The following is a 26,322-nucleotide window of genomic DNA, read 5'->3' as shown; positions in this document are numbered from 1 at the left end:
AAAATCAACAGTGGAACTCGTGGCAGTGTTTAATAGTTAAAGTAAGAGCATTTCCAAATGCACAATGTAAAGAGAACTCAAGTGTATGGACGTAACAACTGTGAGCCTTTAGAAAACCACTTATCATGAGGTTTATCCAAAAGAAAAAAAGAAAAGAAGAAAAGCTTCAATTTGCTAGGGAGGATAAATATCGGACTGCGGACCAATGGAAAAACGTCACGTGGTCTGATGAATCTACTTTATTCTGTTTCAGAGTGATGGGCACTTTAGGATAAGAAGAGCAGCGGTACAGCAGCCGTCATGCATACGGCTTACTGTACAAGCCTGTGGAGGCAACATTATGTGCCCAAAGTATGACGTCAGCTGACATCTCAATATACAGAGTGACCAGATTTTCCTTTACCTCAAAAGTTTTTTTCTTGCCTGATTGCACTTGCATAATCCAGTATGAACGAGTGGTTAAGGGAGCACGAGACATCATTTTCACACGTGGTTTGGCCACCACACAGTCTCAACTTGAACCCTGTTAAGAATTTCCTGAACGTGCAAGAGAAGGCTTTATGTAACGGTCTTACTCTAGCATCACCGTTACTGTTCCAGTGTGGGTGACAGACTGAAATCCCACATTAGCTATTATTAGTTATAAGAAGCACTAGATTTCTGTCTTGAGGTCTCGAGTCAGTTGAATAACTCCCTTCAAAGTTATGTCTTATTCGCATCTTTTTAGCATCTTCTGAGAGATCGAGGTAGTATACATCACAGGGTTAAAGTAGGAGGGGAGAAAAAAGTGCAGATCACACACAGCAACAGAAACAGTACCGGTGTTGAGAACCAAATGTAGATCATGTTGAGGTTTGTCAGAGGTTTTCTTACCTGGTTACAGGTGCCGATGTCTACTCCATTTTTGAGGAATTCAAGGACTTTGTCGGTGTTTCCTGCTCGAGCAGCGCGGAGAAAACTGGTGTTACTGTCAGACTGGGGAGGGGAAGACAGATATCAGGCTAACATTAGAAACTGAAACACGAGAAATATGAGCATTTCTAATGACAACAGCCATATTTCTCTTTTTGTTTTGATAAACTTAATCTAGGTGGATTCAACGTAAACACAAGAACTTGTGCTAAAGAAAAAAAAAAAATGCTGTGCAGTGGAATTTAGATGTTTGCCCATTTTGCATCAGCATAAAAACATCAATTTCATGCGAAAAGCTAATATACAGGGTTTAGGAAGTGCTGCGTGGTTTTCTGAAAGGCAGGCTGCTTGTAATAGAGTCTGAATGTGAAAATGACCCATTATATATCGGCACAGAGCAGCTAAAACACATCTCTATCACATTACATGACCACTCACTTCCAGCAGACCCTCAACCTTACATCAAACCTTCACACAAAAATGTTCTGATTAACATTAATTGTACGAGTTCAAATCCATAGCTGTGAGCACGGTAGGTCTGTGTTTCACTGGATTTCTGTGTATACAACCACTGAAATGAAAGTTTAACACCGAACCAAGCAAAAATGGTGACCCACTCTTCCTACTCTTAAAAGGATGTAACAGAAGGACAGCACCGTCCACGTGTTTTTTTTCATCTGAGCTGTATTCAAAATCAACCCCTCCTTGAACATTCCACAGTTGCATATCTCATAGAGGCCATAAATAACTCTCCAAAACAGTGTGAGAGTTTAAAGGCCAAGAGTGGATCTGATTTAGAAGCCTACGTTGATATCAAGGAGAATCAATTCCACCAGATGTTTTTTTTTCACTATAGCAATAAACAGAACATGTTTTACAGTTCTGAAAGTAAGGTGAAAGTAATAAACTGAAATATCAGAAAAAAATTAAAAAATTTCTAAACAGCTGTGATTCATTTAAACAAAATTACATATTAAATCAGATGTACTGAATTTTTTTTAATCAAAGACAGTGCAAGTATTTATCTTGCTATGGTGTGTGGATGTGTTTATACATGTCCCCGACAAAAAAAGTGTTTGGTGTCTAAAAACATTTGATTGATTTTATAAATCAATCAAAAATCAAAAGCTTGTTGGTTTTAATGTCGCTTTCGGGGAAAAGAGCAGCGAATTAATGAATGACGGCATGTTTCCCTGTAGTAGAATTGTTGGTTAGAAATCATAAAGATGAACGTCACTGTGCTACAGAATGTCACAATAACGTGAACAACTACTGGGTACCCTGACTTCAGAGAGTGTTTACAAGGTTTTATCCTCTTTAATGGTTAAGGTAATAATGTGTTAGTCAAACACAACCGCGTGTTAATGAGCGCTATGAGCTTCTCGCTACAAGCCAGGCATGAGGCCACACCCCTGTGAAGGATCACAGGTCAAACCTCCCACATGAGGGGTCACCACACATAAATACACACAATCACACACAGATACATAAAGATACTCTAACAGCAGATATGTAAAAGGACTCTTCAACAGCACAATTCATGTATCACAAAATGCATAAGTCATTAAAGCAGCAGAGACACAGCTTTTCCACCTCTTACCAGTAAATAATCCCCCTCAGGTCCAGAGTTAGCAGGCTTGTAGTAATCAGCGTGTTGGTCTAGGTCACTGTCACTCCCATTGGGCTTCAATGCTTTATCTGATCCGCAGGCTTTGCATGTTGCTGCATTACCCATAGTTACAATCCAACTCAGATATGAATATCCTAACTATACCTGATTATTATGCTCCTCTTAACTCACTTTAGGACGATATAGAATTGCATGGTCCACCAAAGTCCACTTTGCACTAGATAAAACTCCTTTCCATTCTATTTCCCTGATGACTGTCAGCATGAGTCAGTCCTACAGCGCATCAAATGCTTCGTCCAAACTTTCTTAACGTTCCAACAAATCTTACTTTCTTCTCCATTAACACTACCATATCCCTTTCCATCTTCCAATAACTCTATTCCTCAGCCTTTGACACCTCTGGCTCTGTTTCAGTCTGAGTGCTGCATCTAATCCAAACCCATGTGCTCTTCCTTTAGCTTTCTTCAAACTCAGTAGGCTAACAACTGCAGACATAAACATTTAACACTCACAGTCTCTCCCGCTGGGCTATTTTTACCATTACAGATCATCAGTTCAACCAAGTCCCCATCCCCTTGCTGTGTGTGACCAAGGCGGGGTGCATGACAGCTGTGTTGCAGTCAGAATGTGGTCTGCGCGGCCTGCATTGCTCCCCCAGAAAATCCAAGAGTCAGGAAGGAGAGACGGAAGTCCAGCAAAAACACGGCAGATCCAATTTAACTAACTTTTCTGGCATGTAATCTAATATTAATTGCTATGCCAAACTCATCTTGAGTGATCCACTTAAATCCAAACTGAACTCCTCTCACATAATGTGCTCTATATTAACAGGAAACATTTAGATTATTAGCAGAAGAAGCACTCTAACCCCTGTTTCAGTGTGCTTTCAAGTCTCAGTCAGTATATAATGCATACACAGCATACAGGAGTGGTGTGTATATGTGTGGTAAGTTTACTCTGCCAGGGCTCTGAAGTTATGTTGCTCAGGAGGAATATGGCACAGACCATCCTTTCTAAACTGATATCTGATTACAGATGCAGTCAGGTGTGTCTGAGCAAAGGAGTGCTTTTCAGTCTCAGTGTTTTTACGTGTCAGCTTGTCCACATGTCACACTTATCTGTAGGCCAAGAAAACTACACGACTACGAATCAGAGAGACAGAGGAGTAGCTGTAAGCTACAGGATATGTGTTAACTGATCCTGAGTCAGCCAAGCAGCGAAGGATACTGGATTATACACTTTACTCTGTCCAAGTGTCTGCTGACATAGGGTGGAAATCAAAACTCTTCTCGGTATTGTTCTCAGCACTGAAAATGCCACTGATCACAAAAGCCTCAAAAATTCTAAAATGGACAAAGATTGGTAACAACAACAGACTTCCGAGATCTGACTATCCAGCCAAACTGAGTAATTAGATAATAAAGGCCTTGGTCAGGCAAGTCACGAAGAACCAGCAAGATGAGATCACGAGTTCCTTCTCAGAGACGGCAAAACCTCCATCATCCAGGCGTTAAATGATGGCCATTCATCACTTAAAGGCACAATGCCAGCTTGCTACCATTTTACCAAAAGTAACTGTCTCAAAAGTAAAAAGCTACTCTAATCAAACATGTCTGCACTCATTAGATCTGAAGACTAATCAATATAATGTGGAACTAAAGTTTATTCAACTCAAAATTTTTGGCAGTGCCCCTAGACAAGCAACAGACACATTAGCAAAGCCCCGGCAACTGCTGAAGAACTAAAATTTAGTTCAATTGCTCAACTGAAGGTGGGCACATATGTGAGGACACTATGCTAAGTTATGTTCAGTATCCAAACTTCTCGAGTATTCCTGCATTTTAATTTGTTTGGTGTACAATTGAGGGCAAGCAAATGTTGTTCAGGAACTACATAGAACTGATTCTGCTTTGCCATGTTACAATAGTAGCTCAGCAGGTTGAACATGCACCCAATAAACCAAACGCTAAATCTTTGCTGCAGCAGCCTGGTTTTGATTCCAGTTTGGACTCTTTGCTGCCTTGTCATTTCCTCTCTTTCGCCATTCTAACAGGTAACCCTGTCTAATAGAAGCTAAAACACCAAAACAATATCTATGAAGATGTTAAAACAATTGACTTGATTTTCCTTTTTTAAAATTTTAAACTATTCTCATTTAACTTGCACCCTGTCCCATCACATTTGGACAACCCTCACAGCCCTCTCCCACAGACTCCTTGGACAATACTTGTATCGAGCCTACAAGCGTTTGTTGAGGAAATTGCAAGTATTTTAAATCCGTTTTACCTGACGCTTTCTCTCAACTTTTTCCCGCTGCCGTTTCCTCTTCTCCTTGGCTTTCTGTAGAGCTCTATATTCTGGATTTAGCTCAAGCTCACGAGCTTTCTTCAGATGTGCTGCAGCATGAGCCATGACCTCACTCTTCTACCTCTTTCTGTCCCAAAAAATGGTTTTACAAGGTGTTGAAGATTCACTTTATTAACTTTCATACACCGTGATCCTCTCAGGCACTAAAAGTACCTCAATTCTTTTACCATAAAAAAAGTATTTGAATGTATGAAAAGTAATAAAGATTCACGCCGCATAAACATTATGCAGGTAGATCATGTCCACATGATCAAAACAACACCACCTTTAAATTGGTGGCAATCCTCAACTAAAGAAAATGCCCCGAAAAAAATCCCCTCTCCTCTGGAACAAAAAAAAGAAGAAGCCAGATGTCCTCATGCGCTGCAAAACACGGGTCCGCTCGCTCATAAATTCCAAATGGATATACATTATCTAATGTGCACAAGCACACGAAAGGGAGACGATGACTGAAAACTGTTGAATGATTAGAATAAAATCCATCCAATCACACACCACATATCCCAACAAAACCACCCACACACACATGTGCACACACACAAATACAGGGAATGATCCAGACCAGATGTACATGAAAACTGTCCTCTGTATGAACAGATGTACCAATGAAATATGCTTTTGTGTGTGTGTGTGTGTGTGCTGGTATAAGCATGAATGTGATAGTTGCTTAATATGTGACCTGCAGTCACAGGAAAGTGTTTGTTGTGAAAGCTGTTTAGAGAGGCTGCGTGCCACAGCTGCTGTGGCAGCGCTCTGCATGAGTGAAAGAGGTACACATCAGGAGATGAGGCGGGAGGGTGGAGTGACCAAATTGACTTATTTCAATATTCAAAATGTCATATTTAAATGTCAAATTCAAATATTTAGAGATTCATCATGAGAATAGATATTTAAATGCGGATCCTGTTACAAAAACGTCTATACAAATAAATAAGATACAGATACAAAATGCACATCGAGATAAAAAAAACTAAACAGTGTGAGAGTTTAAAGGCTAAAAGTGGATCAGAACAAAACAACAGGAAAGTCACCGTGAGGATGAGAGAAGAAAGGGCTTGAAAATGTCCATTAAATAAAATGAAAATAAGAATGATGTTAAATAATCAAAGAAAATAAAAGCAGAGCTTGGTCAAAAAACTAACACAGCAACAAAAATTCCCACGCCTTATTCAAGCAGTCCGAAATCCACAAATGATCAACAAGATAAATGCCGTTACATAAGCTTGAGAAACAGAGCCTGGCTTCCCCTGGCAGTGAATTTTTTGAGGACTGTATGACGTAAGCAGCTAGCATGAGCGACTGTTTCAGTTCAACTGTCTGATATGTGAGGCCTTTTAATTACTACTTCAATATGGGCCTCCGGCAAAAAAATGTTGCTCATCTCCGTCTTAAAGGTGAAATACATGAGATGTTAGCAGATTTACGCACGTTTATTCAGCAAATAAAATTTCACAGTGTTGTGCTCTATAGCTGTTTGATGCATTGTTTTTAATTTCATTACACCATGCTGCAACCTTAAGGAAGAAAGGGAGAAGGTTGGAAAAGGTTCATTTAATGGGGGAAAAAAATCTAAATGATCAGGTTAAAAGAGGAAAAGAAAGAGAGGTTTGAAAGCAGGGTCATATAGGGTACGGCCTCTAGTGATCCATCTGTGAAAGCAGAACCCATCCCTTTGTCCAATGGGGCACCAGCAAGCGCAAAGAAGTAACTCCCAAACTCCTGCAATGTTTAGGCTTCCCCCTGCATGTGTGGAAAGTGGCCTAGGAATATAACTTGACAGCTCATGCATCTGTGTGTGTGTGTCCACCACCAGCAGATAGCTGTCAAGGTCTCTCTCAGTCAAAGCACTTAGCCTAATGTTAGCAGTTTGAAATTTCAGCACCAGGGACAGGGGCACTATCTCACACCTCTATTTCTGTTCACACATTCTGCCTGATATGTTTAACAGGCTCAATCAACAAGGACAACAGCATCAGCAACATTACTTTCTTCTAGTAATCATGAATGGGACACATCTGCTGAATCACTCCACAGCGAGTCTAAAATGTTTTACTCTGGTGCACTGAAAACCAGCGCTTCATTTAGTTACACGGCAATCCTGCGGTTAGAGGGGAGTGCACTAATCTGTTACTGCACTCTATTCCTCTAGCACTCTCTGCTGGAGACACGGGCAAACATCTGTGGATCTCAGATTCAACTTAATAGATGGAATAAATAACAAATAACAAAAGAATGCCATCGCATGAATTACGGTTGTAGCAGGGCAAAAGAGCCTAAAACACTTAAGTGTGATGCTGCTGAAATGTTCTTTTATGTGCTAATCTAGGAAGAGACAGAACAGGATAATATAGTGAACTCTTCACAATTCCCAATTATTTTGTCCCTGAAATGAAGTGCCTGAAAAATGCAAATGAGGTATTAAAACATGCAGCACTTTGCATACATTTTACGTAATTGGAAATCCAAACACTGTTTAAAGCAACGTTTATGAGTCATGTTACAATTTGTCAACCTATTACACTGGAACAAATGCCCCTCTAAAAATAAGTAAAAAAACAACAAACACAAGACGTTTTAGCTTGAAATAAGCAACAAAAAATCTGCCAATGGAACTAGTGAAAATCGGCTTGTCAAGATTTCACTTAACAAGATATTCAAGATGTATGGTCTTAAAACAAGTCCCCTATATCTTGCTGAAATGGTACTTGTTAGGCAATTCTGTTTTATATCAAGTGTAATGAGATATTTTAACTAGAAATGAGGCAAATATACTTGGCAAAATTTAGATTTTTTCTAGTGTAGAGTCAAAGCTCTTGCTTACCAACCCAGTGTTTTGGCCCCTCCAGGGGCATCATTGAAAATACGTGGTAAAGAAAAAAAATTACACAGACTAATGCAACAATAAGATTAAAGGTAGCCATTTACTTACCGTCACACTGACAAGTATTATCGGAGTGCATTTCAATGACATTAAACATAACATCTCATCATTTAGCTGCGAAGGCACTGATAAAGGTGCTGGTCAATGTAAGGGGCCATTATTGATATGCCCGAAGGCATTTTGTGACTTGATACTTTATAATTTGCAAAATAGTTTTTTTTTTGTAAAAAATATTCTAAATCCAACTGAATGAGATATGAACAATGTCAATGCAATCCACTACAAAATAGAAAGAGAGACATAACTGGTAATGTTGGTGTGTGAGTGCCACAGAAGTGGAGATTTCTGGAATATAAAGAAAAAGAAAAAACAACGAGAGAACAACCTTTAAAGCTTTTTATGTAATCACATTATGCTGTGATTTTGTGTTTTATATCTGGCATTGTAAGAATAGTTAATGATGCATGTCCGTTATTTTAAAGTGCAACTAACTACTGGATACTGAAACATCCCACATACTGTACACAGCAGGCAAATCTAGACTTTAAAAAATACCAACTATTGTATTTCCTGACCCATTGAGTTTCAGATCTAGCAGACAAAATCTATTACAATTGATCAGCCTGTTAGCTCTACCGAACACAGTGCACACACAAACAACAACACTAAAGTTGCTTGTCTGCAAAAAGTACGACTTTGCATGTATGGTCAGTAACCTCTATTGATCCCTGATGCAAGATAATAAGATTATGGAGAATAGATCATAAAGTGTGTGTGTCTGTGCGTACTGTCCATTTAAGAGTCATATTACAGAGGACTCCAAAGAGAAGCTGATGCAAGCTCTTGTTTCTGTTGTTTTCGTGGAACATCCAACACATAAGGAGGGGGTTAATGGTCTGCTTTCCATATTATAGATCCAAAGGCTTTTATTTGGCCCATTAAGATTCCTTGATAGACAGATATGGGAGACGCAGAGACCATCACACAACCTTGTGAGTGCTTGTGCAAATACTGCAAACTGCGAATATGCGTAGCCAAGTGTGTTGGCAAGTGTATTGTCATGCACGCGTGTATGTTTTTGTAAGAACAACACAACTTCCAGATTCACATTACATATGTAGCAAATATATGTGGCTTTGAAAATAATCTAATAAATAGGTGCATTTTTGATGGACTGCCTATATGCAGGTAAACTGCCTTTTCATATTTCATGTAATGTTGGAAGAATGCCATTACTGAATCAAAACACATGTTTTTTTGTAATGTGATGCACAGATTTGGCAGTAAATGAGCAAACTGAGACTGAAAATGTCCTTACCTCTGCTCCTGTGTGATCCAATTTGTTTATGTTGCTACAGTGGCGGTGTGCACGTTTTGCATCCAGCTGTTGATTTGTTGAGTGCTGCCAAGTGAACTTCTGCCTACAATGAGAGTCGGGCCTCATTAATGTATCTACGTTTTAATGGGAGGAGGATCTTTCTTCTTTTAAGAGTTTTAAGTCATTTAGATTTCTTAAAGCTTCTACTTTTTATAATCACAATTTTCAGCCACCTATCAATTGCTCCACACTCAGAAATACTTTTTCTTTTTACTTTAAGTCGCTTTACGTGACTTTTTGAGAAAAGTCTGCTGGGGCACAAAGCCCAAAGTTCGGACAAAATTCTTTCTCCTTTACAGGAGACACCGCTCCTGTTCTATCTGACACACCTTGTTTTGTGTTTTATGTTGTTCTCGATCTCAGGTCACATAAAGGCCTGTGGTTGACAGTGCAGCACTTGGCTGCTCCATAACCCCATTTTCCACGACCTTTTAGGATTTTTGTGGTTTCTTAAACAAAATACTTGAGAGTGACATCTGCTCTGATGTGGAAACGCTCGTATGGGTTGTATTTCTCTTCTGCCTCTTGTACGGGTCGTGCTTTACAGGACAGCATATTGGGGGGACTTGTTGAAATAAGAGCATGTACCTCACCATTTCTGACAACTCAGCTGACCCATCAAAGAAGACTGGGGCTTTTGGGGTGGGGGGCCTTAAAGCACGAGGTGCCAAAAATTGAGCGTTTAGACAAAAAAGTGACAACAGGCAATTCATCAGTTCTCTGTATGACAAAACAATTGTTGTTTTGTTTTTTTAATATTGAAGCATGTTCCCCCATTTCAATAAACCCCTAGAATCAAATAATGAACCATAAATTACTACTTTAAAATCAATTACTGGAGAAACAAAACCAAAGAGAGAGCCTTTTTTGTTTCTTGCTATTGTAAAAGTTTCATTACAATCAACTCGGCAATTGCTGAAATAAAGAAGTTTGGATTAAACAGGTGAAACAGAGATGACTTTTTGAGCATATAAAAGTTAATGGTGCAAGTATCCTGGCTCCACTTTTGTACTTCATGCTTTAACATGGAAGTGGTATAGAAATCCAAATCCACCTCTGAGCAAGGAAAAAAAACAAAGAAAAAAAACTTTAAAAGTATTGAAAAGGACAACCAAGAGTTACTTTAAAGCTGCAGTCTGCAACTCTTTTTCAAGCATAATGCCTGGAACTGTCCGGGGATTCTGAAAGTAGTACATTAAATACCCCAATACAAAAAAAAACGAGTTCTCTAGGTCCCCTATATGTCCCGCTAGGTCCCTCCAAAGCCAGCAGGTTTGTTTACAAAATTGCAGACCGGACCGGTAAGAGGTAACCAATCAGGTTTACGAGCTGGGCTCTGCTGCCTGTCAATCACCGATTGTGCACGCGCGATACAAGGTAGGCTCGTCCCCACGCTTATTTATCTCCACTATTGAACTTCATTACGGGCTAGTCTACTTACTGTGTATTCCATGATCGCAAATGACAGGTGAGTTGATGAATGAGGAGTCGTGTACGCGAATCTGGCGTGCACGTAGACTTGCACGAGTTCTCATGTGTTTTGATGGGGCGGGACAGGAAGTTGAATAACTTTTTATTTTTAGGTTAAAAAATAAGCATTTCTTGCATTTTGCGACTACGGAGGTCACCGTTTTCAACTTCAAGCGTTCTGATACATCATGTAGACTCTTAAAATGCCAAAAAGTAGGACTTTATGTATGACAACAACAAATCCTGCAGACTGCAGCTTTAAAGACAAGCGCACGTCATGTTGGTGTGTTTTAGACTCACAGGCAGAGTTAAACACCACCTGGAGGGCAACGTATTCAGAAATCTGAGTTATTTCTGTACACTCTGTGCTAAAAACAACTCCGGAGTAAACAGGCTGGGAATATGCACACAGATACACACACAGCTCATCCGTTCTTTCCCCTCGAGCTGCTGCAGTGACCAAACTCTGCCTGATTGTAACATAAGAAAATTCAGTTTTGCTGCCTGCCCCCACTCCCTTACTGATAAAAATGGAAGATATTATTCGAATGGTATGTTCCCTGTTAAAGAGACTAGGTGGTGAGTGTGAGTCTGCCCAACCAGAACAATAAAAACCAACAGCATCTTTTCAGTAGGTCGTTGCAGACTTTTCTGAGCTGCCTGGTTCGCTGACAACACAGAGTGTTGCGTAAATCTGCCAACAAACATGACACTCAACAAAAGAACGAAGAACAAAACTACTTCCAAATAAAAAAAAAAGGAAAAGATTTGAGCCTGCATGTGGGAGGTTTTTGGTTATGGCCAACCTGTGAATACCTTACATGTCTGCCATGTCTGTTCTTCTTGTGCTGCTTGTGTAAAAGACTGAATAAATATACAAAGCAGAGGCAGTGATAAATTGGCTCGTGTCAAGTCATATAGCCTTCTTCGACTGCTTAGGAAAGGTCAGAGCCATAAAGTGCACCACACATATGCTCTCCCCCTCCCCGGCCTCTCTCCTCCTTTCTCACAAAACCAAATCGGGCAAAGTCAAATTTGATAGCAAGTCCACAAAGCGGGCAATCAAAACTCCAGACTGCACCCAAACAAAGTGAGTAATGGCACTGGGGTAGATGCATGGGAGGGGCTTAAATGAGACAAGTCATATGAAGCTTGATGCAGTAACGTGATATACCCAGAAAGAAAGTCTGTTGGAGGAGGAGAAAAGTCAAGAAGACCACACCCTGTTGTTGCGGGACCAGCGTTATGTCTACACATCCCCATATGCCTTCGCATACAGATGGAAGCGGGACTTCTGACTTAGCTGATTTACCAGTAACATGACTAGTTCCATTTGTCATTCACTGTTGCAGTCGTGGTAACAACTCTTCCCATTTCCACAGAAAGACGAACAGCGGCTCCACAGGGAAACAGCTGTGCAATAATAATCAATTGCTGTAACAAGTTTTTAGCTTAAATTATTTACTATTCTCAGTTTTGTCGTTGTTGTTCGAAGAAAACAATATATAAGAATTGAGAACAACAACTCTTGTAATTGACACCAGGTTTATAATAATATATTTATATCTAAAAGCTATGAGAATAAGAAATATATGAGCAAAATCCCCACAGCCACAAGCAACATTTACTGTATCTGTGTGACAGAGGCCAGTTGGTAAGATACCCACCATCTTAGAGATGGCAGTCATGCTAATTTATGGCTTTCCCCTTTTTACTCTTTGAAGTGGAGCCTGTCTCTTGGGAACACATGATGTCAGCTTGCCAATCCCGTTAATTAGATGAAAGAGAGGCCTTGAGCTCACTGGTTAAAAAAAAAAAACAAGAAAAAAAACCTCCCACCAAACTCAAGTAAGTACATCACTCGACTGCAGATGCTCCCAATATAAGTATCAATATTCCAGAAATCAGGGTGACAGCAGTCGCAAATACACTTCCTTCTGCAATACTTGTGGATCTGCGTGTGAACGTGCACGAACGTTGGAAAAAACAGATGATAATGCGCTGTTATTTTCTAAAGGGTACATATTATGGAAAAAAAATCTCTTTTTTGAGTTTGAGACCATATGTTTGGGTGTCTAACATATGCTCCAAAATAACACGACCGTGTCCCTTTGTTTACATCCCACTGGGTCTGAAAACATCCTTCCAAACCAAACTGCAGCTCAACAAGGTTTTGGGAGACATACTAACTTTGTACACATTTCTCTATCAGTCCAGGTTTGGATTTGATTCTCTTATTTCATTGTTGATGCGCACATGCAGAAAGAGCACAGGTGAGCGTGTCGACTCGCGTGTTAACATTACACACGCACTTGTGCTCTTTCTCCTGACAACACATACAGCCAGTAAAAATAGTAGAAAGCCAGCAGGCTGTTTTAAAAGATTTACAAAGACTTTTAACAGCTGCACACAATTTTAACAACTGTACACGATCACGAAAAAACATGATCGGAGGGATTCCTGTACTTTCTTTCTGTCTTTGACAGGTCATGTTTCACAGGATGGTGACGGATTGATTTAGTGGTTTTGAAACCTTGACTTTTGAAAATAGGTCTCTATGAAAAGAGAGAGAAAAAGGAGCTGTTGCGCTGTATTTCTGTGATAGTTTCACCAAAGCATGTCACAGACATTAAATTAGGAGCTCAGAAAATTGTGTCAAACCCTGAAATAAAGAGCATGACACGTCTCCTTTAAAGCTCATTTTTCTTGTCAGACCGTCAACACGACACATCCTTTTCTTTGGAAGACTGTATTTCTGTCTGATGGCTGCTCTCATCTGCCATCAGATGACAAAGGGTATTGAGGCAGAAACTGATTTCCCTCCAAGTCAATGTATTATGAATAATGCCTGTGACCTAAAATTTTGCTGCAGTGCACAGTCAGACCATGAATGCTGAGTGATGCTGTCTGACTGAGAAAGTGGGAAAAGAAAGGCCGAATATAACACTGTGAGACAGAGAAAGCATAAAACGGGTGGAGAAGAAATTAACATTTAATTAGCAGTCATTATTTTCTGTTCTACTTTGGGCTCAGCAAGCAAGATTATTAAATATATTAAGAGTGTGGGTATAAAACAGGCAGCTGCCTGAGCTAGCCGTTGTGTCAAATCAAAATCAAATCAAATCAAATTTATTTATATAGCACATTTCATGTACAAACAGTTCAAAGTGCTTTACATAAAATAAAAGCATTGCAGCAGGGAGTGTAAGAAGCATTAAAAATACATAAAAGAATATAAAGAGAAACAAATAAATAATGTCATCGGTATTGGAGCCGTGGGGCGTGTTTCTACCATGTGTTTGTTTGTCTCTGTCTGCTTTCCGTGCCGTGAGCCACAGAACTTTCAGCAACCCCACGAAACATTCAGTGCTTTCCTGGATGAAAGCCTTCACTTGCTCATATTAAATATGATGTGAGAGGAAGTCAGGAGACAGGGAGAAGAGGCACGTCAGGAAGGAGCTGACGGTTACAAGACAGAGCTACGCTTCTGAGAAGTCCATTGATCGCCATGCCACACCCAGCTGTCTCTCCCCCTGTCTTTTTCTCACTGGAAAAAAATGTTATAAGGTCGTTATGAATAATTTAAATCTAAATGCCTCCCATTGGCCCAGTCCAAAAACAACTGCCCTCTACGGCGAAGAGGACAAATCTGTAGTCAATACATTATCCCAATAGCATAGCTAGTATTGCTCATAATCTGCAGCTAACAATCCAGTCTAACAATTTATTTCTCTTCTTAAAACAAAGTTGTTTGTCTTCATCTGTTCTCTTTCCACTGATTGGGAAAAGCACTATGATGATGAACTCTGACTCATCAAAAGGTGCCACCTCCGCCTCTGAAACATCCTTCAGGAGAATATGTGTCAGTGCATAACTAGGGCAAGCCAGCTAGTTATTAGGAGCCATGATGACTGGAAGAGAGAGTCCAAGAATGTCTTGAAGTTGTTTGTACCTAAACATACACATGCTGATGCACAATATATAATTCGGACCTAGGACATGAATGCCAATGCTTTCCCCACCACTGTATCACCATTACATGGTATGGAAACCCATACGAGACCCAGATAACACTATGACTGTTGCCTGTGGGTTGCATCAGAGCTTGGTATGTGGAGGGCAGAGTTTCCAGCCTGGTATGGCAACGCTATGAGATAAATTTACCGAACAAGAATATTTCACTGTCAATTTTTAAGGACAGCTTTGTCTGCTGTGCTATAAAAGCACAAAAAGATAGTAACACCAGCCCTGAAATGAGTAGCCACTCAGAAAGAATGTTGAATTGCTCAATAAAAAAAACATTATTGAACAGTGATTATTAGTTGCAACCCAGGGTCAATTTGTAACCAATGCAGCCCAAAAAGCCCTCCAATCAAAACAACCAAATAGGTCATGTCTTCATAATAAACTTAAATTCAACATACAATCATGTTCACTAAACTGCACCGGCAGCAAGAAGAAACACCTTTGGGTTACGGTCAGTCAATGACACAACACTCTACGAAAACACATATCACTTCCTGGTTGGTTTTACATGAAGGGTAATTTTGACCAATCACATGCAGTTACTCATATGACCACTAGAGGGTGCAAATTCCATCCATCCATCCATCCATTTCCATCCCCACTTTATCCAGTTCAGGCTTGCTCCAGCTTGCAGAGGGCTGGAGTCTATCCCAGAAGTCACTGGGCAAGAGGCAGAGTACACCCCGGACAGGTGGCCAGTCCATTACAGCCCCACAAGAGACAAAAACAACCACACTCACACACTCCTATAATCAATTTATCCATCTTCCATGGATGTTTTTGGACCGTGAGAGGAAGCTGGAGTGCCGAGAAACAGTGTCAGTATAAAATAAACAGTCAGGTTACAGTCAGTCCATAACATATCATTTTACTAAACCAGTTTTGCTACTTCCTGGTTGGGTTTAGGTAACATTGCCTCATCAGTTTAATGGACACCGTTTTGCACAAGAACTCCTTACGACAACACATTGCCCCATTTCTAGTTGGATTTAGGCAATACCATTACTTGCTCAACATTAGAAATTGAAAAAGGTAAGGGTTGATAAAAACTTCAACGTTTGGACTACAATTATTTCTTCTACTTTGCCACTATCGTGTTAGTTTAAGGGGAATTCTTACATTTCTACAAGCAGTTGATCTCACAGCCACTAGACTAGATTCTCTGAACAGCTCATTCAAAATGTGACCCAATGCTTCCCCAGTCTCCTGAATTTACATTGCTTTGTGTAGCGCTACCGTATTGATTGTATGGTACATAACAAGTAGGACCTGATAATGAACCCATTGATCACGTCTGCACAGAAACCATTCCAAATAATGCAGCACCAAGTCAGGCTTTTACTGGAAACAATCATAAATTCTTAATAGCGTTTGGTAAACATCAGTAGATGTACTGCAGTGGTTGATTGTTGTTATTTGCAGGTGTCTACAAAAGCATTTATGAGCAGGCAAGAGCTCTAACAGCTCCAGTAAGCTGATATGTAACACACTCGGTGAGGGTGTCATGTGTATGGACTACACTCTGTACAACAGCGCCTACATTCGGCCAAACATTTCTATCAGACATCATTCACGGGAAGGCAGCTGTGGTCATACGGGGGTGGGTGTTTTGATGTAGTTGTTCTGAAGTAATGTAATGAAGGCCATGGCTCCATTAGTACTCCCTTCCTGCAGAGTCCCATCATCCCACTCCCAGTGGAGAAAGACAATCAGACAGATAGGCAGGGAGAAACAGAAAGGCATAAGAGATGCAGACGGAGAGGCGGAAAAGAGAGAGATGAAAATGTCAAAGGCTGCGGTGTAACCTGACCTTCTGGCACATCAGGAACTTGGTGTTGGGGCTAGTGGGGAGTGCAGTGGGACAGACAGAGTGCAGGCGGAGAGGGAGGGCAGCATTTTGCAGAGAAATGGGAGATGGGTGTAGAAATGGCAGCCAAGATGAAAAGGAGAAAACTGGGTTAAAGTGTCAAGCCCCCATGTTAGGGCAGTGAGGGGAGAGGAAGTTGTGAGGGAGGAGAGATAAATGGCAGGCTGACCAGAAGGTGTGGAGGGAACGTGGTGCAAGAAGAGTTGAAAAAACTGAAGGGAAGCAGGACTTAGTGCCAAACACCCAATCAGCAACAGGCAAAGTTGCCTAAAACTGTAAGTCATCTCTTGACACAAGATTACTTCAGCATCTGTTCCCAAAGGGGGGGGTCAGCAGGCCTTAAGTAAAGTCTTGAGTTCAAATATTTTCATCAGTCAGTATCAGACAGAAGAGGACATCTATTCTATTTTTTTTTTTCCAAATTTACAGAGTTTACAAATCATGACACAGTCTAACAATTGTTTTGCAGAGAGCAATCATTCATCGGCAGCTCAGAGGAGCTCGCATGGGCCCAGTGAAACAGAACCAGTTCAGTATGCAGATATGTGGACATACTTGGCTCGGAAGTGGCTATTTTTCTCCAGGACTACCACGCTGGAGACAGGCAGTATTTTTAGAACTGCAAGTTAGATCCTCACATCACGTGTCCCCTTTGTCATTTTCTCTTTTTGTCACATGCACGTAGAGCTGTTATTACTGCAGTAGAGCCCTTTACAACATTAAGCTTTAATGAATTCTGGATATGAAATTGCATCCTGACCTATTGATTTGTGTTTTGCTTTTACCAAACCCTCCCTCAGTTAGAGAGCCTCCAACAGGTTAAAGAGTCAGCAACTCCAAGTTACAAAGAAACAGTTTCCCCTTTTCACTCTCTCAAAACCCCCCAAGTATAAACACAACAATTGATGTTTCCTCTAGCGCTGAAGAGAAGATAATAGTGTACATTCTAACAGTCTATCTCGTAAAGTCATTTAGGGACATTTCTATGAACGGTGTTTTATTTCTCTTTTTTTTTTTGCAAGGTAACGTCAACCTCAGCCTCAGAAGAAGTCTTTCCACTCGAGAGAAGTTAAGTCGTCGTCTTTGTACTTTTAAGAAAGATTAAAGAACAAGTGCATATGCTCAGTCACAGTTTAGCTGCCAATGACTAATCTGCTAATCCTCTGTCTGTCCCAATGAAACCACATCTACAAAAGAACGTAATCGCATTCAGCCTCCTGTTTGAGATCAGCAGGGTCGATTCCAACTTTTCCAATATTGATACCACAAAAACTCTCGGTTCACAAATCGCAAAGGCCGCACCCAGCCAGAGGAGCCTGTGTCTTTGTGTCAGTGAGTGCATGTATATGTAGCACTGGAGTCCATTACCGAAATCACATTATCCTCAGAGGGTGCACTGAGACAGGAAACAACCCTCAGCCATCTCCTGACTCACACACACCGACCTCAACACCCTAACACACACACTGCACAATCAAGAGTGGATAATAAACTCCTTTTCTAAATGAATAATAAACATTTTCTTATCAGTTTTTATCCACCGGAGACTGACTTGTGGGTGAAAGCAAGCGGTTTGAATACCCTCAAGTTTTCATATTTCCTATGAGCAGTAACATAGATTTTTTTTTAAGTAACACACCTGTACTGTTAGGTCATGGCAATACATATCTGTCATGGTGTTGCTGTGCCAACATGAAAGGAAACGGAGAGAGGATCTGAATAGTTACGTAGAGATTTCAATTCAAAGTCATGCAGCTTTAAGCAATCCCGCCCTGCCCTGGAAGGGCCTCCATGTAGGTACACACGGTCAGTGTACTACACTGAAAAAGAATAATCACAAGCGGCTGCCTTTACGAACAAAATGAGTGCCGCTTTGTGTCTCATCCACAAGGCTACGAATCAACAAGGGCTGAACAAAGACAACATAAAATGCACAAATATCTAGTGGAATACTCAAATTTGGTAAACGTTTGAATCGAGGGGCAAATCCTTTAAAAAAAATAAAAATCACAACCACTGATGCTCCCCGTCTGGGTAGTAAAGCCTAATACGGCCCATATGAAGTATACAGCTCCAGTGCTAAATGCGAAGTTGTAAACATTCAGAGCTGTCATGGTAAGTAGAAGAGTCGGTGCAGATGTGATAGTGTTTATTTCTTTGACGGCCATACCAGCTGGCGCGGCTGCTCAGTTTGAGCCCTTCACTTCACTGTTGCAGGCTGCCTTAAGTCTCTTATGAAACAAACAAAACAAAAAACAAAAAAAAAACAGATGGGTTTTTCCGTTTATTAGCAGCTAATTTATGTGGCAAACTGAGAAAATGTGTCAGATCAGCAGCAGCGTCGGTGTGTAAGAAGCAAGGCAACGCCTTTGACGGCTCAGCCTGAGCGCGCAGCATCAGCAGCGGACTGAGCCGCGCGTCTCTGGGCTGCCTGGGCCGGTCAGTGCGGAACCGGAGCGGGCTGCGGACAAATACCCACCTGCCGTATGCGGTTCTGCTGCAGCGGTTGTGGAGGTCCAGCCTCGAGGGAGGTGTTGCTCGAGGAGGCCGTTTTCAAGTCACGGTCGGAGCCGCCGCCCCTGGAGCGACTTTCTTCGGGGCTACTTGACATCCCGTCTCGGGCTGACTGCTAAAAGGCGCCTTCAGTAAAGGGTCTTTTTTTTTTTCTGCTCGGGCCTCAGAATCCGCAGAGTTCGGCGAGACCCGGGATCATTCTGCGTTGTCAATGACAGTCAGTGATCAAACGTAAAAAAAATAAAAAAAAAGAAGAAAACAACAATACTGCGATTCTTCCAGACTGTGAGAGAAAAACGAGCGCTCCCTCTGTTCAGGGATGCTCCTGGTGTGCAGCTTTATCTGCATGTGTATGTGTATGGACACGTGCACGCGCCTCCTTTGGATGCGCTTCCCCGAAATCTCCGCAGGACTCGTGCTGCCTTCCAAGCCGATGGGACTTCATAATGACTGATCTAAAACTGTGAAATGCAGTTATTCCATTTACTGAAATACGTGTTTAAGTGTTTAATTTTCACATAATATCACGAAAAACAGAATTTATTCTGACAGAACAACCGTATTTACGATTCAATGTATACAAAACACATAAACAAAACGTTTCCAGTGGTAAGTGAACGCACCAGCTCTCCTTTTTTCTTACCTCCACCCCTCGTGCTTCTGCAGCAGTAGACATGAAAGTTGCCAGTTTGGCTAATGATGTCCCACGATTAGATAAAGACTGCAAGATTACTTGCACTCACACATATCGTGGCAACCCAGACACATGGAGTTGGGTTTCCATAATGTAATCTTGCTTTTAGTATTCTTCTGCACCAACCTTGTCCTGCTTTTCTTCAAAAAGCTATAAATGTAATTCAGGTTGACAGGGCAAAATCAATAGCAACATACTGGAGGCATGGGACAAGAGTAGGACTTGGTTAAAGGAGAGATAGAGAAGGAAATGTAGTAAAACAAATCACATTAAACTGGCCAAATGTCACTGTTGGCATAGAACCTAAAGCGTGGCATCGGTTAAAATGTAAATATGCGTACACATACGGCACATTTTCAACGGCTGTGACACATGAGAAACACAGCTACACAGCTTTGGTGTAATTACTTTGCATTTATTTATTAAACCTATAGAACTGTGCAAAAGTCTTGAGCCACCTCATTTCTTTTTAGTTGGATTCCAAGGAGCCAGACTTTCTTATAATCTTTTAAAGTGGTCTTGAGCAATAGTTCTCCAGGCTTTCTGAAGGTCTTTCAAAGTTTTTCTTTGGGCATTGTTTGCTTTTTACTAACTTTCAGTTCAGTTCGTGTACCTGACTATTTTCAGAGGAACGTGTTTTCTTTTTAACCAAGCCACTTAACACCGACCTGTGACTCATTCAAGCATATAAGGCGGCACGTAACTTAGGAGATTAACTGGTTTTGCGTCTACAAATAACAGACAACTCTGCAAAGAATCAATTTTAAATGGTATCTTTGGGCATTTTGTTCTTAGCAGCCTGTCATGCAACCCTAAAATTTGTTCAAATTACATTGGTTACATCTGTAATACCATGCCAAAGATAGCAGTTTCAGAGACAATATTTTATTTGCACCAGTGAGACGATTCCCAAAGAGTTTTGAGGTTGAAAAATTTGCACGTCAGCGTGATGTTCAGCGTGTCCTTAAAGAAGATAAAGAAACTGGACACGTGAAGGACAAAACAAAACAAGTGTCAGCCCTTAAAAAAAATAAAATAAAACTAGCTACAGCAGATGAACAGTACTTCAGAGTGATGTCGCTAAGAAAAAGGAGAAAACTAAAGCAAGGACCTGACAGACGCACCTGGACCTTCAGTTGATCCGTTTACCGTCTGCTGAAGCCTCATCAGATAATGTCTCCATAAAGAGGGACTGTCCGGAAGCCATTTTCAAGGAAGGGAAACAGACTGAGGTATGCCAAAAGATCCAAGAAGGGGACAAAAAAAAAAAAAAAGAAAAAAAGATCAGTGGCAACGGGTCTTATGGAGGGATGAATCCTCCCCAGAGCCCGGACCTCAACATCACTGAAGCAGTGTGGGATCAGAGAACGGAACAAAAGGCAGCCAACATTCCAACCAGAACTTTGGAATGTTCTTCTAGGAGCCTGGAGAACTATTCCTGGAGACAAATTCTGTTGTTCCGACAAAATGTAATCGTGATGTTGACGAGTATTTATTTATTTTATTTTTTTTAACGATAGAAGCAGCAAATGTTTGTTTTTTTTGGTCCCTTGCACATCTTCATCTGACCTTGTTTTTTGGGGTTCTTCATTGTGCAGAAACATTAATACTTGTAATTGCATTTATTTTTCAAAACAGCAAAACTGAATTAGAACACTTCCATCACCTCTCCTCATTATAAACCGCTGCTAAATTTATCGTCGCAGCAATGACGTGCGCGTCTCTCAGACACCACTGCAGAGTATCACGATGAAAACATCCTATAAAACTAATCATCAGCCAGTAGCTGAAACCGAAAAATATTCCACTCCGTTGATCTAAAGCTTAAAACAAAGCTGAGCTACATCGGAGACAACGACCGCGGCGCAATCTAGATGTGAAACATATTAGATTAAGGATTCATGGAGCGGGTGAGACACACAAAAACCTGTAAAAGCCTGTAAAAATATAAAAATGCTTTATTAGACATTTAACTTTTACAAACAAGACATCACTGAACTGGCTTCCATCAGTGACATCAGCACCAAAACCACCACAAAACACCAACAATGACAAACAACAGAAGACGAGGACATATGGTGGGAAAGCTTTTGAGAGCCAAACGGACATTTGTAAAAGACTACTTTACTTTGGAGTCTTCTTCTTTTTTTATTTTTTTTCCCTCAATGTGCAGAGAGTTGGTCTAGGTTGTCATGGCTACGGTTGGAGAGATGGGCCTCCAAAATTTCCCCAAACAAGTTCCTTTTCAGCAAGCTGTAAGCCATGGGCAGGACCTGTTTGATAACCTTGTGGAAGTACTGGAGGAGACAGAAAACACAAGAGAAACGATACACGTCTTTGAACTCCAACTCCACGTGTTGTGCAGAATTCTAACTTTAAAGCTTGATGCATCCACATTTTGAAGACACAGGATTAATTCCGTTTTCATGTTTATCATTGCTTTAAAAAAGTGATAAACATGACAAAAAAAAGTTTTAACCTCTTAAATGGTTTTCATTTCCTGCTTTCAAGTTGTTTTTTTACAAGCTGAGAAATGAAAAGGTTTTACAGAAAACCTTTAATTTTATCTAAGCTTTTTTTTAAAAAAATTATTTCTAAAAGAAGCCTGAGGCCTGAAAGGGTTAAGAGTGAATCTCAATAGGTTGTTTCCTGGAGAAAAAGCAGTGGCAACGTTTAAAATCTGAGGTTTAAAAAGTCCGTAATTTATGAGTTTTCCTCAGAGGAGCGATTTCCTTTGCTTTTGTGTCAAAGAGGTATAACCATCCAATATTTCTAATTACTGCTAACATTTTTTTCCCCTTCTTCCTTATCCCATCATTTGAAATTAAATTTAAAGCATTGTTGACTTGTTACTCGGAACTTTAAAAGACTTACGTGAGACCCATAAGAGAAGAGGTCTATCCCTAGTTCATAACCCATTCCGTAGTCGCACTCGTCGTTGGCGAACTGAACAAACGTAATCATCTCTTGGACTGGTCCGAAGGCTTTGAGGCGCTCTTCGTCATTTCGTGCTTCTGCAATGGCTTTACAGATCTTTTTCAGATCAGCTAGGAAGGCAGGAATGAAAGTATATAAATATATATATGTATATGAATAAAAAGCAGTGATGGAAAAACACCTTTAGACATATGAGCTCACCGTCTGTTTCCGGTAGTTCTCTGTATCCTACATCATTTTTGTCTACGGGCACAACGATGCCAGCGCCGTGGAACGTCTTGGTGACCACCTGAGGTTTGATAACAGACTTGTCATTACAAAGTGCTAACTCAAAGCAGAACATCTTTGTTTTGGCTCTGATACTATACATGGGGTGAAAAAAAAAATAGTTACAGAAACTTAGGATATTCCAATCTTAAAAAAAAAAAAAAAGACTGTTTGGAAGTTGTTCACTTCAGTAATGCTTAAATCCCAAATATACGCAGGTGTGAATGACACTAGTACACAGCAACAGTATAAAGGGAGAAGAAGCTAAACTTTATTTTTGCGAGTGTGCATATTACCTTCTTGTCTCTCTGCTTCATCGCTTTTGTCCTCTGCTCTAAAGAAACGCCCAGAGTCTCTGCCTTCTCTTTCAGCTTTGCCTCCAGGTTTTCCAAATCCTCTTCCCCGGATTTTTTATTGCCCCTCTCTTTCCTCTTTCTCAGCAGATACAGGCTAACGGAGGAGAGATCACACAGACCAACAGAAAGTAAGAAGGTGCAAAGAAAGATCAAAAGAGAGAGAAGAAAAGCCATTTTCAAGAGGTACCAGCTCTGCTTCCTGCCCCAGTGTGCTGAACTACTGAAAACAACATAATCAATACATGTAGGCGTTTACTCACTAGACAGCAGCAAACACGTTGTCCCCCATCTGCGTTACAGTGCAGCCCTTCTTAGCTTCATTTTCCCCAACAAAAGACGGAAGTGAGTCTGGAGTGTCTCTGAAAGATACAGGGAACAATATTTAATACAAATTAAAGTATCTAGCATCGACAATCACCTGTTTCCATATCATCAATTTCCCACTGTGATCTGTCACTGTCGTAGCAACAAGGTTGTAATAAAAGCAGTTTTATACCTGTAGTAGCCCATGTGATGCTGGCTTTCCTCACTCCCCCGAAGGATAGTCTGAAACTCTGGGGGGTCATAGAAATACCTCCAGTGAAGGTGGACGTTTGGCTGAGAATTCTTGGAGTTTCTATGTGCTCCAGCCAAAATGTCAAAAGGACCAACCAGCTGCAAGCCCAGCGCGTCCTTCAGTGCACCTGAAAACACAGAACTGACAGCTACAGAAAACACACCTTACTCACAAAATGTAAGTCACCATCAAGCTAATGTTCCAACAGCTCAGTAGGTTTTTTTTTTGTAGCAACAGGTAGAGCAGGGATGGCCCTTCTCCCACAACTTTCTCCAGCTCCTCAAGGCTCTCAGGCCAGATAGAGTCCAGCCTCAACCCCAAGCCTTTGACTGGCTGAATGTGCCAAAAAAAATCCTTAAAAGGAGACACCCAACCCACCTCAGCTAGTAACTCCCAATCAGGAGGAGCGGAGGAGTGTACTCTCTTTTATGTAATCAAATTTTCCAAAAGCTTTTTCTCAGAAGGTCTAAGAAAACACAGAAAGTCCAGTTCAACATTTGAGCTGAAGATTCTTGTTGCATCTGATAAACCTATGAGACTCAACAGTCTAAATTGACAAATAAAAGGTGTATTCAACACAGCAGTGCTGTTAACAATGCCATCGACAATGTACAGAGGAAATCCTTCAGGCAAAAGTAGGGGCCCCCAACAAAGATAACTGTAGGTCTCACCTAATGCTGCACTGGCATCATCTATTTGTTACTAGTACTCTCTATGGCACTTAGTGCATCCCAACATACTTTTGACTGGCTAAGAATTATTACAAAACAATAAACAAATAAATAAATGGCTCTAACTTGTTTCCTAAAAGTATAGAGAAACAAACAATAAATCTCAGATGTGACTTTTGTCTTATCAATATTGCTGTGAGCAAACAAAAAAAGTTACTGTTGAGAATATACCGCAGGGGTTGTCAGGACAAAGTTTATTGCAGAAATCCCAGAAGTGGAAGAGATCCTCTGGCATTTGGAAACCATACAGTTGTGCCATCTCATCCCGTTGCTCAGAATTCACTCCCGACAGTGGCATGGCTTTGGACTCATCAGTTCGGGCTTTCTTCACCGCTCCATTAGCGGAGCCAGAGTCCTGAGGAAATGATATGACAATCAATCATGTAATTCGTTGACAGTTTATTTGGTGAATTAGGGTACAACTAGGCACATTCACTGTTAATTGAGATGGATTTGATTGCTTTACTATGGAAGCTCTACCTAAAATGTTACCTCCCCACATCAAGACACATAATTGAGACCTTTTATAAAAAAAAAAAAAAAAAACCTGTACAAAGGGACTTCCATTAAAGTAAGTAGGTCAGGTTTTATCAGTGTCTTGGCAACTGTTGTTGAAGTGCACCTGTGCTCAGTTCGGTGTGCTGTGTAGAAAGGGCCCAACTCTTCTGTCCAATGTGTTGTGGGGAACCTTGGCTAAACCAAATCAGCTGTTAAAGCATCTTTTTGGCCTTAATGAATAAAAGCACCAATCAAATCACGACTTCCAGACGTTTCTCTCGTGCAGACTAGCGAGGCGTTTAAGCTAACGCTAAGAGCCTTGACTAGCTACCATAAACACTATACACAGGTCGGTGACTGAGTGCTACTGATAGGAAACCACAAGCGTCTCTAAACAGGCAGGTTTGCAGCATCAGTCAGCAGCAGCTGCCATGTTGTCGTCCAGGCACCGCTGCTCAGTCAGCATGTCCAACTGTTCACTGCATTTCACAAATGTTTGCTAGAAAAGCCCTGGAAACCATGCACAACACACCTTACAGCCTGATGAAATCGGTTTTTCAAATAAACATTTCTGCGACCCAACAAAGGGAGTCAAAGCTCCGTAAAATTACCTGAAATGATTTAGGTTTTCTTTTTGCGCGCCCTGTCATTTTCTTCCTCTTGTCTCCCGTCGCTGTCTTCTTCTGCCAATTTAAAGCAGCATCAGCTTCACCACGTTAAAGCGCACCAGTGCCCCCCAGAGGCCGAACAGGATCAGCGCAGCAGTTGCATGCAAGGAAATAAATAAATAGCCTGTCCCTGGCCTTCTATTCAGTATAAATGATGCAGCTTTTCAAAATGTTGTATGCAACAAAATTATGGTATAAGTCTACAGCTATGAAAATGTGAAGTGACTTAATTGAAACGATTCATGATAAAAAAAAAAGTTTAAAAAAATAAAATAAAATTTTGCAAGCAATTCAGAGCCAGTGGTTTCGGACAATATTGATACAAACTACACAAATACTTTTCAATATCAGCAGACACTTTCATCCAAAGTGCCAACACGTCGGGGGTGATGGGGGGCTTCTGGTATGTATCTTGTCCTAGGATACTTCAACATGTAGACTGGAAAAGTTTGTGATAGAAACAGCGACCTTACAGTTAAAGGATGATCACACTGACGGAGAGTGACCAACCATGCACATTTTTGGTGTCTACAACCTACAACAACAAGCTTTATAGCCAAGATATACAAG

The 26,322-nt window shown here is 40.8% G+C and overlaps 2 protein-coding genes across 11 annotated transcripts in view; both read right to left on the bottom strand.

Moving 5' to 3' along the window:
* The window catches only part of ank2a (ankyrin 2a, neuronal), a 78,443-nt gene extending 59,031 nt beyond the window's left edge, over nt 1–19,412 (bottom strand). For 6 of the 10 annotated variants that reach the window (XM_075462795.1, XM_075462799.1, XM_075462797.1 and 3 more), the window contains exons 1-2: nt 2,513–3,140; nt 874–975 (exon numbers count right to left, since the gene is read on the bottom strand). In XM_075462795.1, coding sequence (XP_075318910.1) covers nt 874–975; nt 2,513–2,647 — 237 coding nt within the window. In that variant the 5' untranslated portion in view covers nt 2,648–3,140. Of the gene's footprint in view, nt 1–873; nt 976–2,512; nt 3,143–19,010 lie in introns of those variants that run through there. The other 4 variants (XM_075462796.1, XM_075462804.1, XM_075462806.1 and 1 more) reach the window with 4 other exon arrangements.
* A 2,267-nt stretch (nt 19,413–21,679) lies between these two features.
* Nucleotides 21,680–25,749, bottom strand: hpf1 (histone PARylation factor 1). Its single transcript, XM_075464377.1, has 8 exons — nt 25,696–25,749; nt 24,758–24,941; nt 23,796–23,982; nt 23,560–23,658; nt 23,240–23,393; nt 22,878–22,965; nt 22,614–22,786; nt 21,680–22,036 (listed from the first exon to the last, which is right to left on the bottom strand). The coding sequence occupies exons 1-8, from the start codon at nt 25,732–25,734 to the stop codon at nt 21,902–21,904; spliced, it is 1,059 nt and encodes a 352-aa protein (XP_075320492.1). The 5' UTR covers nt 25,735–25,749; the 3' UTR covers nt 21,680–21,901.
* Between the last annotated feature and the right edge of the window lie 573 nt (nt 25,750–26,322).

This window comes from Odontesthes bonariensis, chromosome 4 (assembly GCF_027942865.1).
Source record: "Odontesthes bonariensis isolate fOdoBon6 chromosome 4, fOdoBon6.hap1, whole genome shotgun sequence".
NCBI lineage: Eukaryota > Metazoa > Chordata > Actinopteri > Atheriniformes > Atherinopsidae > Odontesthes > Odontesthes bonariensis.
The sequence above is the reverse complement of the archived record's forward strand: the minus strand, read 5'-3'. Positions and strand labels throughout refer to the sequence as shown.

Coding starts and splice junctions, on each gene's coding strand:
- hpf1 (XM_075464377.1), bottom strand. CDS start 25,734: ATGACAGGGCGCGCAAAAAGAAAACCTAAATCATTTCAG. Junction 23,983..24,757: donor TTGTCCTGACAACCCCTGCG/GTATATTCTCAA, acceptor CTGTGTTTTCAG/GTGCACTGAAGGACGCGCTG. Junction 23,394..23,559: donor AACGTGTTTGCTGCTGTCTA/GTGAGTAAACGC, acceptor CTCCTCCGTTAG/CCTGTATCTGCTGAGAAAGA.